Raw genomic sequence first — 19795 nt, 5'->3', positions numbered from 1 at the left:
GAAGTTCTAGTTCAGATATTTTGTAAAACATATGTAAGTCTTAAGTGGTGTTAAATATATATCTGTGGTAAAATAAATATAGAGTAGATACCTGTGGAATTTAACTAAAGATCTGGTATTAGGCACACAATCATTTTCTCCCTAAGGAGTATTTTAAAATGGGGGTTGGGGGCGTTTTGGCTGTCCACTATTATTGAGTGGGGGCCAGGGATTTTAAATATTCTACAGTGCGTGGGCGGTGTCACACACCTAAGAGTTAATCCCACCCCAAATGTCCCACCGTTGACCAAACATGCTTTAGTGAAATGATTTCTCCGAGCAGAATCACCCAGAGGACTTGTTAAAACCTAGATTGCTGGGCCAGAGTTTCGGATGCAGCAGATCTGAAGTGTGGTCCAGGAGTCTGCATTTTTAACAAATCCCGGGTGGTGCTGATGCTCCTGGTTGGGGACCACACATTGAGCATCTCTGCTTTAGGAAGACGAAGGCGCTCGTACAGCAAATGTCTGTTCAAAACATAACTTTAACTCTCTAGTTCTTGGTTAATCCATTTGTTTTCACAAAAATTTACATATTCTTAATCCTTTTATTTTGCCCAAAAAGAATATAGGTTGTAAGTCATAAAATTCAACAGAAATTATCACAGATAAAAATTATACAGATTTTATGGGAAAGGTCTTTTTTTAGAAAGCAGATTTTTTAAGCCTGACTTCATTATTTTGGGGTTACGAGGTATGAGTGAGCAGTCAGGCAGAGATGGTGCCCTCCTGGCAAGGCATCGGTGTCAAGTGGGACTTGTTTCAGGTAACTGGGCATTTTATCAGGTTTCTAATGAAAACTACTACAGATATACAATTTTGTTTTACCCAGCATAATCATATACAGTAGACTGTGTAGTCAGTTTAGTTGGTATGCATATATGCTAGGTGATGCCTGATGAAACTATGCTTAAATCACCACGAGTTGAAAATGATCGAAGCCCAAGGCACCCCCGCCCGCCCCGGCTTCTGTGAGAAGATCTTGAATCTACCTGATTTCCCTAAGCTTGAGCTCCTGCAGCTGCCTCCACGGAGAGTGCCTCAGTATATTTTGCATTTAAAATTTACCATCATTTTAAAAGTAGTTAATAGAATATTTGACAGCCAGCCAGAATCTGATCAAAACTACCCTCTGCATGGGAGAAATAATGAAACTTCCATTCAATTTCAGTTAGGTATGCTGATAGTCTGGAATTTTATTCTAGTAGAAAGAATGATCTAGTTTAGAGTCATGTTTAAATGAGTAGGCAGCCCATGAGCAAATTCAAGACCAAGATACATTGGTCTTGAATACATTGGTCTTCATACAATGAATACATTGACCCAGAGTCTCCAACTCATAGGGTTGTAAAGATTGGTTAATATTTATAAATGCATAGAACAGTGCCTGGCATGCAATGAATGTGGTATGGGCTTGTTGTTATCGGTGATAATAGGTATAATTTCATGTTTATTCTCAAAAGATCAAAGCTGGAATTTTTCTCAGCCTTGATGTGGTTTACACATATTGATCACTGCTAAATGAAACTGATCTTTTCCTTTGTGGGGAGCTGTCTTGCTTCTCATGTCCATCTTTGTTTAGTGTAGTGTCTCTCTTTTTTAAAACAAAGAAAAAGATTTGTTGGTTGTCTTTTCACTTTGAAATATTCATTTGCTAGTTAATAACTTACTTTTTAAACTTTGTTTAGTTACTGAAGGACAATATTTGTGTTTCAGGAAAATCTTTCAGTTGTGTATACCACTTACTGCCCTGCTCAGTACACCATCTACGAGCCAGTTATTAGACTTAAAGGCCAAATGAAAACCCAACTCTCTCAAAGACCCTTCAGCTCAAAAGAAGTTCACAGCATCTTACTAGAACCTTATCATCTAAAGAATCTCCGACCCACTGAATGTAAAACCCTTCAAGGCATTCTGCACGAGATTGGTGGAACTGGTATATTTGTCTTTCTCTTTGCTAGGGTAAGAATCACTGCTTATACTTTTATTTAAAGAGAAACTACCTCTTTATTATTGATACATTTTAGGATTTCTTTTCGAATACAAATAAAGCTATATATCAACTATATTAAACTTTTAAGATTAAAAAAGCACATATTGTTTAAAATGTCATCAAACTTTCTGCCACAGGTAATTTTTGCTTAAAATTTCTTTTTAATTTATGAAGATTTTAGAAGTTTCCTATTATCCAGAAATGCAATTAGAATAATTGTTAAATGTACAAGATTTAAAATTGCCAATGAGAAAAAAGAAAAGCATACCATAGTAAAAATATGGAAGAAATGTATTCCTTAAAATAATGTTTGTGAAACTTGTTTTTTCCCTTGAAGCTTCCAGATGCATGGGGAAAAAAAAGGTCAAATAAGTACAAAAATAATTTGTTCGGGTTTGAAGTTTATTTAAAGCGAAGGAGAAATACAAAAATTTTGACTCATGCCATAGGTACTGTTTTAGAGAAACATGTTGAATTATCTGTGCTATTTAGTCATCTGAGGGCCAGCACGATATCTTTCCTGATGCAGAGTAGGCAGTCAATAGTATATGTGACTGTTTCAGGGATTGGTAAAATCCAAATAGGGGTACAAATGGTCTCTCTTCTGTACAAATCATTTCTACTTCCTTGTGGTCTGTATCCTTGTTTAATTAAAGCAGCCCTGATCTTTTTTCATCCTCAAAATTTTCTCCTTAAGTATAACTTCTGCAACATTATCATACTGTCTCCCTAACCGGCCTTCTTTCTTTTAACCTTTTGATTAATTTTGCAATAAGAGACATATCAGTGTTTGTTGTTATTGTTACTGTTCTTAAAAATATTTGATTAGCATTTGACCCGCCATACTCTAAGCTGTCTGTCTTTCCTCCTTTTCCTTTTTCAGACTTTTTTTTTGCATCTAGTACCTAGTGTTTTAAAATTAAAAGCTTTTCATTTAACTTATCAGCATTTTGTGATCTACTTTTACAGCTTTGTATAATTTCAAAACGGTTTTTCCTCTTTCATCAAGTTATTGAATATAATTTTGTTATGTTTACTGTTACACAGTGACTAGATCCTAGAGAAAATGGTTAATTTTTTATCTTGCATACATATAGGATCTTGCCAATAAGACTTTTAAAGTATGTTTTTACACTTAAAACTTAGAAACTTTGTTCAGTATCCATCTGTTCCTACAAAAATAAAATTCAGTCTCCTTAAAATCCTTACACGTGAGACTTCCCTGGTGGCGCAGTGGTTAAGAATCCGCCTGCCAGTGCAGGGGACAGGGGTTTGATCCCTGGTCCGGGAAGATCTCACATGCCGCAGAGCAACTAAGCCCGCGAGCCACAACTACTGAGCCCGCGAGCCACAACTACTGAGCCCACGCACCACAACTACTGAAGCCCACGTGCCTAGAGCCCATGCTCCACAACAAGAGAAGCCACCGCAATGAGAAACCCGTGTACCGCAACAAAGAGTAGCCCCTGCTCGCTGCAACTAGAGAAAGCCTGCGCGCAGCAACGAAGACCCAACGCAGCCAAAAATAAATTTAAAAAAAAATCCTTACATGTATAGCCTGCCTTTTGAGCCTAATGTCCACCATCCAACCAAACAGGCAATCTGCATCCTCCTAGATGTACCGTGAACTTCCAGTCTTCACCTCTCTCCTGACTGTGGCCCACCCCTGGCCACCCATTTATCCCTGCTTCCCAGGGTTTTGCTCTCTCTCCAGGCCATCTTCTCCACGTAGGCTTGCCTGTCCCAAGCAGAGTGCAGTCAGAAGTAGTTTCTATGCTCTCGTGCATTCACAGTGTGTCTCACTCTTCTTTGCCTTTTATCATCATAATAAGGTGTGTGTTTCTTCTATATAGTAGTTTCCAGAAAGCACTGGGGGAATCAAAGTACAATTCACAATCCGTAGTTTCTATACGTACATCTTATCATTTGACCCCCATTGGAGGCAGGTAGCACGCCTATTACTTCTTCATCTCCCACAGCACAGAGCACAGATCCTGTATGTTGAGTGACTAATCATCAAAATTTGAGGCATTTTGCTGACATTTCAGATCACTAATAAAATGCTGCTGACTTCTAAGGTTATCAGTGTTATTTTAGTCAATTTATAGAATATTTAAGAGACAAATGAACATGGAATTTATGGAGGTTTTTTTGCACTGTGTATTCATTATTTTTTTTTAACATCATTATTGGAGTATAATTGCTTTACAATGTTGTGTTAGTCTCTGCTGTATAACAAAGTGAATCAGCTATACATGTACATATATCCCCATATCTCTTCCCTCTTGCATCTCCCTCCCGCCCTCCCTATCCCACCCCTCTAGGTGGTCACAAAGCACCGAGCTGATCTCCCTGTGCTATGCGGCTGCTTCCCACTAGCTTTCTATTTTACATTTGGTAGTGTATATATGTCCATGCCATTCTCTCACTTCGTCCCAGTTTACCCTTCCCCCTCCCCGTGTCCTCAAGTCCATTCTCTATGTCTGTGTCTTTATTCCTGTCCTGCCCCTAGGTTCTTCCGAACCTTTTTTTTTTTTTTTTTTAGGTTCCATCTATATGTGTTAGCATACGATATTTGTTTTTCTCTTTCTGACTTACTTCACTCTGTATGACAGACTCTGGGTCCATCCACCTCACTACAAATAACTCAAATTTCATTTCTTTTTATGGCTGAGTAATATTCCACTGTATATATGTGCCACATCTTCTTTATCCATTCACCTGTCGATGGACACTTAGGTTGCTTCCATGTCTTGGCTATTGTAAATAGAGCTGCAGTGAACATTGTGGTACATGACTCTTTTTGAATTATGGTTCTCTCAGGGTATATGTCCAGTGATGGGGTTGTTGGGTCGTATGGTACTTCTATTTTTAGTTTTTTAAGGAACCTCCATACTGTTCTCCATAGTGGCTGTATCAGTTTATCAATTTACATTCCCACTAACAGTGCAAGAGGGTTCCCTTTTCTCCATATCCTCTCCAGCATTTATTGTTTGTAGATTTTTTGATGATGGCCAGTCTCACTGGTGTGAGGGGAGAATTTATGTTTTTTAGTTTTGTTTCTTTACAATTCTTAAGTAATTACAAACAGTGTCAGCAATAAAAAAAATAAGCTTTCAAATGAAACTAATGGGTTGATATTACATAATGGAAGATAACCACACATGTTAAATTTTTAATCTCAACAAATTAGAAAAAATATATCTACTTTTTTTTAGGTTGTGGAACTCAGTATCTGTGAAGAAACTCAAGCATTAGCACTGAGAATTATACTCTCATTAATTAAATACAACCAACAGAGAATACATGAATTAGAAAATTGTAATGGACTTTCCATGATTCATCAGGTGTTGATCAAACAAAAATGCATTGTGGGCTTTCACATTTTGAAGGTAGGTTCTCATAAAACTTATTCTCAGAGTTTCATATGCAGTGATACCTCTTCATTAAAGTCTTCCAATAATAGAGTTTTGTGTTTCAGTTATTCCTGAAGAAAATGAAGGAAACTCAATAGTATATATTTAATCAAAGTAAGGCTCTTCTGGGTTTTTCATCATTTAAATAATTACATTTTAATCGCCTTTAAAACATTTTAGAAGAGTAAAAGAAAAAAAATTAAGATTTTTAGATCTTGATTAGCCAGCGATGTCTCCTTGGCCGGCCCCTCATTCTGTAGACTAGTGAAAGTGAAACCCACAGAGAGACCGCTGTTTGCTTCAGCTCCCCCAGTTATGGAAGAGAACCTAGTCTGCAGACACCTAGTGCTGTGCCGTTCCCGTTAGGCAATGCTGCTACAGAGTTAGCATCTTAAAGCCTTATTAGCTTTTATTGTGATCCAGCTGTCACCATATATGTAAGTACCTTTCTAACTAAAAGCATTTGGTAACACTGTGAAAGTATTTCTCTCTGAGGGTACTAGTACTAAGGCAAAAGACCATGCCTCTTCCCATGCCCCCAAACCCCAACTCTTGAAACTGTCAAGATCCATACATTTGCGGCATGAATGCTTCTTGGAAAAAATTTAAAACCCAACAGATTCATTGAATTTAAAAAATAGGATGTGGTTTCTTTTACCCCATAGTTGAAACTGAATAGTCATTTATAAATATTTGAAATTTGGGGGTTTTCGCATTACTTGAATTGTTTTACAAAACAAGTTAAAGATACTTGGTGAAATGCTGAGTTATTCACTAGTTTTCCTTTGAATTTAATGTTATGACTGCTAAGATTGAAAGCTTAGTATTTCTGTTGAATTTTTGGATTAACTGATTGTTGATGCATCTTGTATTAATGTTATTTTTCCATAGACCCTTCTTGAAGGTTGCTGTGGTGAAGATATTATTCATATCAGTGAGAATGGAGAATTTAAGTTGGATGCCGAGTCTAATGCTATAATCCAGGATGTTAAACTGCTAGAGGAGCTATTGCTAGACTGGAGGATATGGAATAAAGCAGAGGCATGTACTATTTTTGTGGTAAAAAAACACTTGTGAATTTACCCTCAACAATTTTTATGTGTACAGTACAGTATTAACTGTATACACTTTGTTGTATGGCTCTTCTCTAGAACTTTTTCATCTTGTTGGACTGAAACTCTACCCATTGGACAACAACTCCCCATTTCCCCTGCCCCCAGTCCCTGGCAACCACCATTCTACATTCTGTTTCTATGAGTTTGATTACATTAGATACTTAATACAAGTGGAATCATTCAGTGTTTGTCTTTTTGTCATTGGCTTATTTGACTTTGCATTATGTCCTCAAGGTTCATCTGTGTTGTAGCATATGACAAGATTTTTTTCTTTTTTAAGACGGAATAATATCCCATTGTATGTGTATCCCACATTTTCTTTATCTGTTCATTTGTCGCGCACACTTAGCTTGCTTCCACATGTTGGCCATTGTGAATTATGTTGCAGTGAACATGGATGTGCAGAGGTCTCTCTGAGATCCTGTTTTCAATTATTTTAGATATGTATGCAGATAAGATTGCTGAATCATATAGTAGTTCTATTTTTAACTTTTTGAGGAACCTCCATACTATTTTCCATAAGAGAAGCACCATTTTACAATCCTACCAACAATGTGCAAGTGATCCAAATTTTTTACATTCTCACCAAACAATTGTTATTTTTTGATAGTGCCTATTCTATAGGGTATGAGGTAATAGTTTGTTGTGGTTTTGATTTGCATTTATTTCCCTGATGATCAGTGATGATGAGCATCTTTTCATATACTTATTGGCCCTTTGCATATCTTCTTTGAAGAGATGTCCATTCAAGTCCTTTGACCATTTTTTAACTGGGTTATTTGATTTTTTGTTAATGAGTTATAGGAGTTCTTTATATATTATGCATATTAATCCTTATCTCATTTATGGTTTGCAAGTATTTTCTCCCGTTCTGTAGGTTGCCTTTTCACTCTGTTGATTGTTTCCTTTGGTGCACAAAAAGGCATTTACTTTTAAATATTCATCCAATCATTCTTTTGGAGAACAGAACAAATTTATCGCTTCAACGTAATGTTAATTATAGATGGAAATCTGGAGATTAATTTCTGTGCAAGGTTTTAGACAGCCATGGATAATGCTGATGTGGAGGGTCAGGATCAGAGCTTGGGCTGCTGGTAGTAGCTAGAGCAGTACTCGGCTGGAGAACATTTGAATCAATTGGAGACTTGCATTTACCATAAACTCTGAAAGGGGTCCTGCTAAGAGTGTGGAGAGTTGAGTCAAGGAGAGGGAAATAGACACACTTCTGAGTAAGGGAGCAACGTTACCCAGAAGTCAGAGCTGTATCAGTATACAGGGCAAGGCTATGAAGTCTTGGCTTCATGATAGGCATAAGCTAAGGAACATGCTTTGAACTTAGGTCTAGGCAAAGCATCTCAACAGCTGGATGGATCAGGTAGTCTTCACAAGGACCCAGCCAGGGAATGAATATAGGGCTGTTTCCTTTCTGCCCTAGTTATAAGCATAGTCTTCATGGTGTGGCTCATAGAGCCTCCTTAGTTCTAGTGTAGACTGTAGATTGTCCAGAGTTATTTAGCATATAGCAACAGGTTCATCAAACGTAATTAAAGACCAATTCAAAGTGTGTACCTTTAGAATTTTTAGAAATTTGGTTACTTCCAAATTTGGCAACAGTCCCCCCAGATTTACTCACTATCAATAATGAGTTAGGAAGCTGAAGGAAACATTTCTAATCTGTCATTAACAAAAACAAATTTTGACCAAACATGCTAGAGGAAAGACAGAATTATTTTTCTGTTCTTCCTATATAAAATTATATTACAAAATTATCGTTATATGAAGAATCAGTCAAAGAATATGCTCCTGCAAAACACAGGGCGAAAGTATTACAGAACTGTGTCAGGCAGCTAACTATTGCTTTTGCTGGGTTTTATGGTATTGTCAGTTTTTAAAACTTTCTATTTTGTTGTGATTTCTCATTCTGAATAAATACTTTCAGAATTTAAAAAATCCATATATATATATTTATATATATATATATACACACACACACACACATATATACATATGTATAAAAATACACTTAATGTTTCAGGGAGAGAAAGCAAATAAACATAGTGATAGTAAATACAAACAAGTTGGATCAAAGGCAGTATAAATATAAACATGTAATAAAGAAATAGCTCAATTGTAGATTGGAAGATCAAATCTTAACTAAAAATTGGACAGCTATTTTAGTGTTTCAAAAGAGGATGCTAGGGCTTCCCTGGTGGCGCAGTGGTTGAGAATCTGCCTGCTAATGCAGGGGACACGGGTTCGAGCCCTGGTCTGGGAAGATCCCACATGCCACGGAGCAGCTGGGCCCGTGAGCCACAACTACTGAGCCTGCGCGTCTGGAGCCTGTGCCCCGCAACGGGAGGGGCTGCGATAGTGAAAGGCCCGCACACCGCGATGAAGAGCGGTCCCTGCACCGCGATGAAGAGTGGCCCCCACTTGCCGTAACTAGAGAAAGCCCTCGCACGAACCGAAGACCCAACACAGCCAAAAATAAATAAAATAAATAAATAAAGTAGCTATAAAATTTAAAAAAAAAAAAAAAGAGGATGCTAATTTGAGCATTAAAAAACAGTGTGATTAAAAAACAAAACATTTTTTGTTGAATTCAAAAGTGATATACACAAATACTTCTATGGGTTTGAAATAAGATTTTCTTTCCTAATTATTTTTTTAGCTGAGTTGTTTTGTTTTTGTTGCTGGTTGTCTGTTTGCTTTGGCACTGCTCTATTTGAGTACTATTTTTCAGGCCTGAATCAAGTTTTCATACTTGGCCTGCCTCGTCTTCCAGTTTTCATATGTCTTCTTCTCTCAGGGCACCTTGGCCCTGTCTTATAAAGAGAGAGGCCTTCGTTAGAATAGTATGATTAAGTCTATCAATTCCTTGGCCTTTTCATTATTCATTTCCATCAATAATGGCAAGAAAAACAGCAAGACCTGCAACCCAAGGCAGTTAATTTTGCTTTTTGTTAATGACTTTGTTGAAAGGTTATTTGGGCTAATAAAATGAGGTGAAGATCATCTTTCAGTAGTAGTTATCTATGTAAGATTCCTTTTTCTCTATTACTGTGGATAATTTAAGATGGATTCAGTATGGGAGAAGCATTTTAAAGCACCTCAAAAGGATGCTAACTGCTGTTTGAAACCGCACACTTAGTAATTGCGCAGAGAATTCTATTATTTGGACTTAAAAGTAAATTAATCCAAAATGCAGAATTTCTACATTGTCTAACTTTTTTCAATTTAGTACATCTTGTTCTAAAATTATTTGATTAAATGCTGCATACAGAAATTAACATTGAAATCTGTACATTTTTAATAATGCTCTTTGAAAATAAATTATTTGTAAATAGTTAATATTGATAATGTGTTTCATGTGTTTCTTTTTCTTTTTACAAATTTATTTATTTTTGGCTGCGTTGGGTCTTTGTTGCTGTGCACGGGCTTTCTCTAGTTGCAGTGAGCGGGGGCTACTCTTCCTTGCGGTGTGCATCCTTCTCATTGCGGTGGCTTCTCTTGTTGCGGAGCACGGGCTCTAGGCGCACGGGCTTCAGTAGTTGTGGCACGCAGGCTCAGTAGTTGTGGCTCATGGGCTCTAGAGCACAGGCTCAGTCGTTGCGGCGCACAGGTTTAGTTGCTCTGCGGCCTGTGGGATCTTCCCGGACCAGGGATCGAACCCATGTCCCCTGCATTGGCAGGCGAATTCTCAACCGCTGCGCCACCAGGGAAGCCCCCTCATGTGTTTCTTTATAGTAAATAAATCCCCCAAGATAATTCATCTTTTGAAAGTACTGTATATCATTTAATGCCACGGAAAGGTTAATGTAGTAAAAGCACCTAATGCAATATTGCATTCCGTATAAGTATTTAGGAATGACCTATTGTTAAAAAAAATAATAGTCTGGGAATAGATTTTAAGATTTACTTTTTCAGACAAATTTAATCTTTGACCCTGAGTATATACACAGTGTTAAACTGATGTATTGCATGTCTTCTAAAAAGCATGCAGCATGTTTTTCAGTAACTCTGTGCTAATTGGTATGTTTCTTTTCTCAGCAAGGTGTTTGGGAAACTCTGCTGGCAGCCCTAGAAGTCCTCCTCAGAGCGGATCACCAGCAGCAGATGTTTAATATTAAGCAGTTACTGAAAGCTCGAGTGGTGCATCACTTTCTACTGACTTGCCAGGTTTTGCAGGTACTTTTCATGTAACTTTACTTCTGGAGATATTTTCTGTGATGATTTCTGTTTAATAACTCAACGCTATGGACTCAGATTTTTGAGGGACTTTCAGTGAGGTTATTTTCTGTCTGCCCTGCTCTCCAGGATCCCTTCTTTCAGCTGATAGTATCGGAGTTTTTTAACCCCTGCCTCTTGTAGCTTGACCTTTCCTAACTCAGTTACAAAAGAACAACTACTAAATTCCGGAGATATTTCTTTATTTTGGGGTAAAATAATAATTTTGTAGTCTCTTGGACATCAACAGTAGTGATATTTTAACTTGTTCCATATTCCTTAAATAACAAGTACCAGTATGTGTTGTTTTAATAAGTGCGTATTTGTTGAAGATCTGTTATATATGTACTAGAATTAGTATACTGAAAATATATCAAAAATATTATATCAGGGCTTCCCTGGTGGCGCAGTGGTTGAGAGCCCGCCTGCCAATGCAGGGGATGTGGGTTCGAGCCCTGGTCCGGGAAGATCCCACATGCCGCGGAGCAGCTGGGCCCCTGCGCCACAGCTACTGAGCCTGCGCTCTGGAGCCCGTGAGCTGCAGCTGCCGAGCCCATGTGCCACAGTTACTGAAGCCCGCGCACCTAGAGCCCGTGCTCCGCAACAAGAGAGGCCACCACAGTGAGAGGCCCGTGCACCGCAACGAAGACCCAATGCAGCCAAAAATAAATAAATAAGTTTATTTTTTTTTAAATTATATCAAAAAGTGGCACTAACTTCACCAGTCACACTGTAGGGCCTGTGCTGCGGCCTGGCTTCTAGTTCAGTTATTTTCTCTGCCTTCACAGGTGTCTGGTTTTAGGCTGGTTGGTGTATTGAACTATTTTTCAAGTTAGTTTGATTTTTCAGGGTCTGAGGCATATATTAGAACTCTATCAAGTCAGATAAGGACAGATATTCCATGGGATCAGTAATCGTTTCTTTGTTTTAAATGCCTTTGTTTCAGGTGCACTACTGGCTTCTTATTGTACTTGGGATAAAATCCAAAATCTGTGACAACTTCTGTAAGAAGGCTTGTAGGATCTAGCCACCGCTCCAGCCGCATCTTATACCGCTGCAGGCCCACCCCACCCCCAGCCTTGTTTCCCTTCCTTAAGCAAGTGAGCCTCTTTCCCACCACAGGGCACGTGATGTTCTTTCCGACTGAAAAGTTATCCATCCCATTCTTTTCATCTGGCCAACTCCTGCTTATCCTTTGTGCCTCAACTTAAAATTGCCTTCCTGAGAGAAGCCTTCCCTGCCCTTTCTGTCTAAATTAACTCTTTCTTTTTCCTGCACTTACTCTCACTCTTCCCATATACGATTTGTTAGTTTTATGTCATTTAGGACTTTATGGTTTATTTCTCTCTGCAAACTTCCTGAGGGCAGGGATAAGGTTGTTATAGTTTGTTGATCACACTGTAATCCCAGTACCTGAAACACATAAGCACACAATAAATAATTTTTGAATGAATGAATTGTGAAAAAAACAAAACAAAAGCATTTAATGCCTTTCTTGGCCCCTGTGGTAAATGAGACTATTGTCTTCAGGAATACAATACAGTGATCTCTCAGACCCCTTGCTTACTGAATGTTTTATGTATCATCTATGGGTCAGTTTTCCTCTAACTCACTTTCTTTGTCTATCCATTTTGAAACTTGTTGGCCAGTTTTAAGTGAGTTCATATGACAGTGTGAAGTTCTTATTCAGTCTTTCCATGTCAGAAGAGTGACACTTATCAACTTGGAGATTTCAATATATATTCTCACTTCCATTTTATTTATAAAAATGCTAGAAAAATTCAGGTACCAATTTCTTTTAATGAAAGTATATTTCTTCACCCTTCTTTTTTCAAAGAGCCTGTTTGTCAAGTTAACAGTTATTTATTAACAATAACTTTATGTTAGGTATTGTGAGAAGTATATAAAGAATGGAACTTAGTCTTTGCCTTTAAGGTATTTGAGTATAGTTAAGGAAGATTAATAAGTTGGCAGTATATTGGTTGTTAGGTAGTCTCATTAGTCCATGAGTACAGTGTAAAGAACCTGTAGGAGATTAAAAATGGGAGTGTAAAAGTAAGGAGCAGCCAAATCAGTCTTGAGGGGAAAAAAACAGAGCTGGAGGAATTAGACTCCCTGACTTCAAACTATACTACAAAGCTACAGTAATCAAGACAATATGGTACTGGCACAAAAACAGAAATATAGATCAGTGGAACAGGATAGAAAGCACAGAGATAAACCCACGCACATATGGTCAACTAATCTATGACAAAGGAGGCAAGGATATGCAATGGAGAAAGACAGTCTCTTCAATAAGTGGTGCTGGGAAAACTGGACAGCTACGTGTAAAAGAATGAAATTAGAACACTCCCTAACACCATACACAAAAATAAACTTAAAATGGATTCGAGACCTAAATTTAAAACCAGACACTATAAAACTCTTAGAGGAAAACATAGGAAGAACACTCTTTGACAGAAATCACAGCAAGATCTTTTTTGACCCACCTCCTAGAGTAATGGAAATAAAAGCAAAAATAAACAAATGGGACCTAATGAAACTTAAAAGCTTTTGCACAGCAAAGGAAACTATAAGCAAGATGAAAAGACAACCCTCAGAATGGGAGAAAATGTTTGCAAATGAATCAGTGGACAAAAGATTAATCTCCAAAATATATAAAACAGCTCATGCAACTCAATATCAAAAAAACAAATAACCCAATCAAAACATGGGCAGAAGACCTAAATAGACCTTTCTCCAAAGAAGACATACAGATGGCCAAGAGGCACATGAAAAGCTGCTCAACATCACTAATTATTAGAGAAATGCAAATCAAAACTACAATGAGGTATTACCTCACACCAGTAAGAATGGGCATCATCAGAAAATGTGCAAACAACAAATGCTGAAGAGGGTGTGGAGAAAAGGGAATGCTCTTGCACTCTTGGTGGGAGTGTAAACTGATACAGCCACTATGGAGAACAGTATGGAGTTTCCTTAAAAAACAAAAATAGAACTACCATATGACCCAGCAATCCCAGTACAGGGCACATACCCAGAGAAAACCAGAATTTAAGAAGACACATGCACCCCAATGTTCATTGCAACACTATTTACAATAGCCAGGTCATGGAAGCAACCTAAATGCCTATTGACAGATGAATGGATAAAGAAGATGTGGCACATATATACAATGGAATATTACTCAGCCATAAGAAGGAACGAAATTGGGTCATTTGTAGAGACGTGGATGGACCTAGAGACTGTCCTACAGAGTGAAGTAAGTCAGAAAGAGAAAAACAAATATCGTATATTAATGCATATGTGGAATCTAGAAAAATGGTACAGATGAACTGGTTTGCAAGGCAGAAATAGAGACACGGATGTAGAGAACAAATGTATGGGCACCAAGGGGGGGAAGTGCGGGGGGTTGGGATGAATTGGGAGATTGGGATTGACATATATACACTAATATGTATAAAATAGAGAACTAATAAGAACCTGCTGTATTAAAAATACAATTCAACAAACAAAAGTAAGGAGCAAATAATGGAGGAGATGTAACAGCAATTAATAGGGCTTGATTCTGTTTAAATAGAAGCTGCAAAAGAAGTCAAATATATAATGTAAAATTTCAAGCTGGGCGACCAGAAGAATGATTGTATCATCAAAGAAAGCAGTATTGAACATGAATTGAGCAAGACTTGAGCATTCTGCATGGGAGATTACGGTGGGATGCTCAGCGACACTGACCGCCAGGCCCTTGGATGTGCAAGATTGGAGCTGGGGAGAGAGTAGAACTTGTTTGCATTGATGTGTTCGTGAAGCCATGGGGATAGAGAAGCACTACAAGATACACAAATGTAGTGAAAGGATCATACGGAGTTGAGGTTTGCATCTCGCAAAATACCCATTTTCAGGGCATGAAACAGGAAAAAGGAGCTGTTGAGAGTGATATAGAAAGAATAGTCCAAAAAAAAAAAAAAAGAGTAGTTGAAAAGGTAAAGAAGTACCAGGAAGCCCAGCAAAGTGAAAGCCAAGGGTGGGCAGAGGGAGGAGAACCTGCCCAGACAGAGGTGGTCTCTAGAGCCAAATAAGGTAGAAAGTTCCAAGAAAATGTTGTAGACAGAAGGCCATCAACTTGGAAATTCTTAATGGCTTATACGATTTCAGCGGAGTGAAGACGGCAAGAACCAGATTTCTGGGGACTTTAGGCAGCATGTGTGGTGGATCATTGGAAGCAGTGAGAATTTAAAAGTGTTTTTATTAAAAAGTCCAGCAGCAAAAGAAAAGAGAAACAGAATGTTAACAAAAACTTCCCAACAGGTCAAGTTAAGGGATTTTTTTTTTTTTTTAATGAGATAGGTTACCAGTGACTATTTGTAAGGAGTCAGTGGAGAGGGCAAGATTGAAGAAACATAAGCTGGGATGAACTTAGGAATGAATAATTGAGGTTGGGAAGTCACAAGGGGTGCGATTTAGAAAAAAGACAAATGGCTGTGGCAGAAATAACGCTGAATTGCACGTTAGGACACCTGTATTCTTGTCTTGGCTTGGCCACTTGGCCATTGTGAGATCTTGACAAAGGGGTTTTGTGCTTACTTTTGTAGACTCCGTGTTGTCTTCTTAAATCTGAGGTAGTAAGACTAAACTGTGTCAAAGTTAACATCTAGATTTTACGTTTTCTGATTGACCAGTACACAAGAGCAGCTGAAGAAGAGTGGATGTAGAGATATATTGTATATTTGGACAGACAGGAAACATGAGGAGGTTTACCTCTGGTAGCCTTGATCTAGAGGCCAGCTGCTGCCTATTGGGGAGATTGGGGTTGGAGAATATAAATAGTTTATTTATATCCGTCTTTATTTTTGGTAATTACTTGGCATTCTGCCAAGTCTCATTATTCCAGGCAGTAGATGATGCAGTAGAAAGAGATCAGATGTCTGAGTTTGAGTTAATGGCTGCACTACTCTGACATGTTTTTTATGTGGTTTAAGTTAGTCATATAACCACTTTGGGCCTCCGTATTCTAGAAATGATGGATAAAACCTCTCAGAGCTGTTGTGAGAAATAACTTTGTAGACTGGAACATAGTGTATTCATGTAATCAGTTTTGCCTGTCAAAAAATTTCCCTTCTGAACCCATAGTAGTAGTAGCAGAAGTAGTAGTAGTAGTAGTGATAAGAGTACTAATAGTAGCTAACATTTATATGGGGACATTGGTTTTAATGAATTTTAATAGCAAGGTTGCTTGAATTGAGAAATAGCAACTCAATTGTATGGTAAATATGGTCAGTCTGGAGTAGTAAACCAACACAGTTCTATCTTAAACAGAATTATCTTGCTTCAGTGAGAAATGTTAGTTAAGTTGACAGTTCTCTTTAAATCTAAAGAGAGTGTTTATTTTTTTCAGGAACACAAAGAGGGGCAGCTTACATCCATGCCCCGAGAGGTTTGTAGATCATTTGTGAAAATTATAGCAGAAGTCCTTGGGTCTCCTCCAGATCTGGAATTATTGGCAGCCGTCTTCAGTTTCCTTTTAGCAGCTCACCCTCCTACCAATACTTACGTTTGCCATAACCCTGCAGGCTTCTACTTTTCTTTGCACATAGGTAGGTATGATCATTTTTGTTAGGTCTTGGCTGTTTCCACTTTTGTTTCTTCCTTCCCGCTTGATTCGTGTTTGTTTGATATATATTGAACGGCCTCTGTGCTAGAAACTAATTACACACTGGGATTGGGACAGGGCAGAGGGCCATAAAATGAACCAGACATAGTCTCTGCCTTCAGAGGGCTTAAATGCCAAGAGGCAAGGGGAGATATATATGCTGAAATAATTATAATAAGAAACAATATCTGGTAAGTACGTAAGAGATGCAAAAGAAGAACTAATTAGATTTCAGAGGAGTTAGGGTTTCATCAGACAGGTATGGAGAGAGATTTAATAGATTAATATCTGCCATGGGCATTGCAGAATTTAAGTAAAATTTAATAGGTAGATTGGAGAATTAGCATTCCAGGTGAAGAGAATGACTTAAAGGGAGGAAAAATAGAGAAAATAAAGAATAATGAATTTTACCTAATATAGGGGATTTATAAAGGAGTAGTGAGAAATAATACCATAAATATAGTTTGGGACCATCATTTATTCCACCCCACCCAAGCTCATGTTAAACGAGTCCTTGAATGTAAGGTCAGAGAATTTGAACTTGTATTCTAGTTGGGGGTAATTGAAGGATTTTGTTTTGTTGTGTTTGTTTTGAGCCAAGGAATACAATGTAAGTAAATTATTACAGTAAAATTCAGTATAGAGAAACCACCTGCATAGAAGTGAGTTGAAGCTCTGGGAACAGATGAGACCACTTAAGAAAAGTGTCGAGAGAGAGAGAAGGAAAAAGGAAGCTAAGGATGGAACTGTTGGTGATAATACTATTCAGAGGGTGGAACAAGAAAGAGTAATCTCAGTGTAAAAGAAAGATGGAAGAATCAGAGTTTTAAAAGAACTAGGAAAAGGTGATGTGGTAAGAAAGCAAGCAAGAGTATACCTGTGAGAAAGCTAGATAGTAAATTTAGGGAGGGAAGCTGGTTGTCCAACAGCCATTTTAAGCAATATAATAAGTGAATAAAATGATTCCGCTGCAGTAAAAATCCAAGTGAAATTATACAGCATGACTTTGTGTTAGGTTCAGCTAACATTTAGTGAATAAAGCAATGCCAAGATTCTGGTAGCACAGGGTTGTTGCAACAATGGGTAAAATGTGGTCCCCTCCCTTAAGGAGTTTGCAGTCTAGTAGAGGGGAGAGAGACATAAACAGGTAAGTATACCATGTGGAAAGCACAGCGATGTCAATATTTCATTTTGGGTAGCATAGAGCATGGCGAGGGGATATTTCCTGGAGGTGGTGACGCCTGCTCTGAGTCTAAAGACTGAGTAGGAGTGGAAGGGAGGGGCCTTTCAGGCAAAGCGAACAGCTTGGTTTTGCTGAAGTATAATACAAGCAAAAAGGCTGGTAGAAGGGTGTGGAGACAGGTCATGGAGATTCTTGTAGCGGTAAGGAGGCAGCAGAAAGCCACTGGAAGGTTTTAAGCAGAGATTGACATTTGATAGAGAGAAGGCTGGTAGCTATGAGGATTTGAGGGTGACCAGAGGTCCATCACGGATACCATTTAGAAGTCCGAGGTAATAATCCAGGTGAGGGGGATAAGAGCCTGCCTTATAGCTCTATGCTAGGGATGAGAAGAGTTCCAGAAACAGAAATAAAGTCAATGGAACCTGGAGACTGACTTGACATGGTTAAAGGAAAGGTTGTGGTCAAGGGTGGCTCCCGGATCCTGCATGGGAAATGGGTACTTCTACCAAAGGAACCAGAGAACAACACAGGAGTGACTTTAGGGTAGAAGGATGACTCACATTTAGATTTGTTGCATTTGTGGTGCATTTAAAAAATCAAGCAGTTGAATTTAGAAGTATGAAGCTCAAAAATGAAGATTAAACTGGAGGTATCAACTTTGGAGTCATATTGGGGCTGTGTGAAAATAGAGAAGACACAGCCTTTCCATCAAGGAATGAATTGATGAACAGTCTCCTTGGAGAGATCATATTAGCATATAAAAAGTGAACAGTTAGCTGCTAAACTATAGGAATAACTATAAATACAGTTAGAATTCAAAGAAAATAGAAGTTAACGTGGCTAGTAATAGTCAAGAAAAGAATCCAGAGTAAGAAGTTGTAGAGTGTCCTCACGTATCAAATGTGCATTATTATAAAGGATGCCGTTTTTTCTTTTTGCTTTGAACATCTTTTTGTAAACATTTGTATTTAACGATTTGCTTTTAAAGTTATAGTTTTGTTTTATCCTTCTTTAAAATTGTCTGAAAACTTTTTTTGATCCTAGATGGCAAGATCTTTCAGGAGAAAGTACAGTCAATCATGTACCTGAGGCATTCTAGCAGTGGAGGAAAGTCTGTTACTAGCCCTGGATTTATGGTAATAAGCCCATCTGGTTTCACTGCTTCACCACCTGAAGGTAAACAGACAAACAAAAACAATGATGAAAGTATAACCCTTCTGTATTTAGTTCTGAATATTTAATAGATAAATAAATTGTACATGTTTTAGCAGCATAATACAACCTGATATTCAGAATAAATAAATGGAAGGCTGAACTTAAAAATAATAGAATATGTTTAAGGAATCCATTTCACTACTTTCTGATATCAGTAACTCACACTCAGGATAACAGGTGACTCTCAGGAGGACTTAGGGAGTGGATGAGCCTCCTGCTCTCTTGCTCTGGAATTCTCTCTCCCCTTCTATCATAGGCATTTGTCTTTCATTAAGCTTCTGATTTATTTTCCCATTTTCTTCAAAAGCTTTGTTTGGCTTACTGTCTCCTTTCCACCTGAGCTCATTCTAGACAACTTCACTTGCCATGTGAGTGGCCATCCGTACTCCAGCCTTGACCCTGGGGACCGTCCCCCCTACTTTATCTGCCAGTCTGCTTGCATCTGTCTTAGACACCATCAAAGAATGCTTCCCACCCCTAAAACTCCAGTCTCCCACTCTTTATGACAACTTCCTATCCTTCTGGTTTCTTTGTCATCCTCCCAAGTTCCCTCTGCCTGTTTTCCCCTTCCAGCCTAGATCCCAGCAGCCAATAATTTTATTTCTTCATTTTCCTTGTCCTCTTGGCCTTTTAGCACGCTTGACCTGAAAAAGTCGAACCTTTCCTCAATCTAACCATCCTCACGCTGCTTAGAATTCCTGCCATTAAAAGGGTCTGTGGCATAGTTGGCCTTTTAATGCTGCCCTATAATTTTTCTGTATATTCAGAATCAGTTGCCTCTTCTATCTCCGTAGCAAGTATATTCAAGTCTTTAAGCTAACAGTACTTTTCTTTCTTCCTAGCTTGTTCTTAACAGACAACCTCATCTCTATTTTTATAGAGAAAAAATAGGTACATGTCTCCTGGTTGTGAACTGACTGTATGTCTTTTCCCTTCCTGACTGCCATCCTCTCCCAGA

General features: G+C 38.3%; 1 protein-coding gene across 4 annotated transcripts in view; it reads left to right on the top strand.

Annotated features, from left to right (window-relative positions):
- LYST (lysosomal trafficking regulator) overlaps positions 1-19795 on the top strand; it is a 195228-nt gene that overhangs the window by 87544 nt on the left and 87889 nt on the right. For all 4 annotated transcript variants that reach the window (XM_057530732.1, XM_057530731.1, XM_057530730.1 and 1 more), the window contains 6 exons: positions 1755-2000; positions 5250-5423; positions 6339-6488; positions 10613-10750; positions 16185-16383; positions 18667-18798. In XM_057530732.1, the coding sequence (XP_057386715.1) occupies positions 1755-2000; positions 5250-5423; positions 6339-6488; positions 10613-10750; positions 16185-16383; positions 18667-18798 (1039 nt within the window). The remainder of the gene's footprint in view (positions 1-1754; positions 2001-5249; positions 5424-6338; positions 6489-10612; positions 10751-16184; positions 16384-18666; positions 18799-19795) is intronic.

This window comes from Balaenoptera acutorostrata, chromosome 16, assembly GCF_949987535.1.
Source record: "Balaenoptera acutorostrata chromosome 16, mBalAcu1.1, whole genome shotgun sequence".
Lineage (NCBI taxonomy): Eukaryota > Metazoa > Chordata > Mammalia > Artiodactyla > Balaenopteridae > Balaenoptera > Balaenoptera acutorostrata.
This window is presented reverse-complemented; position numbering and strand designations above follow the sequence as displayed.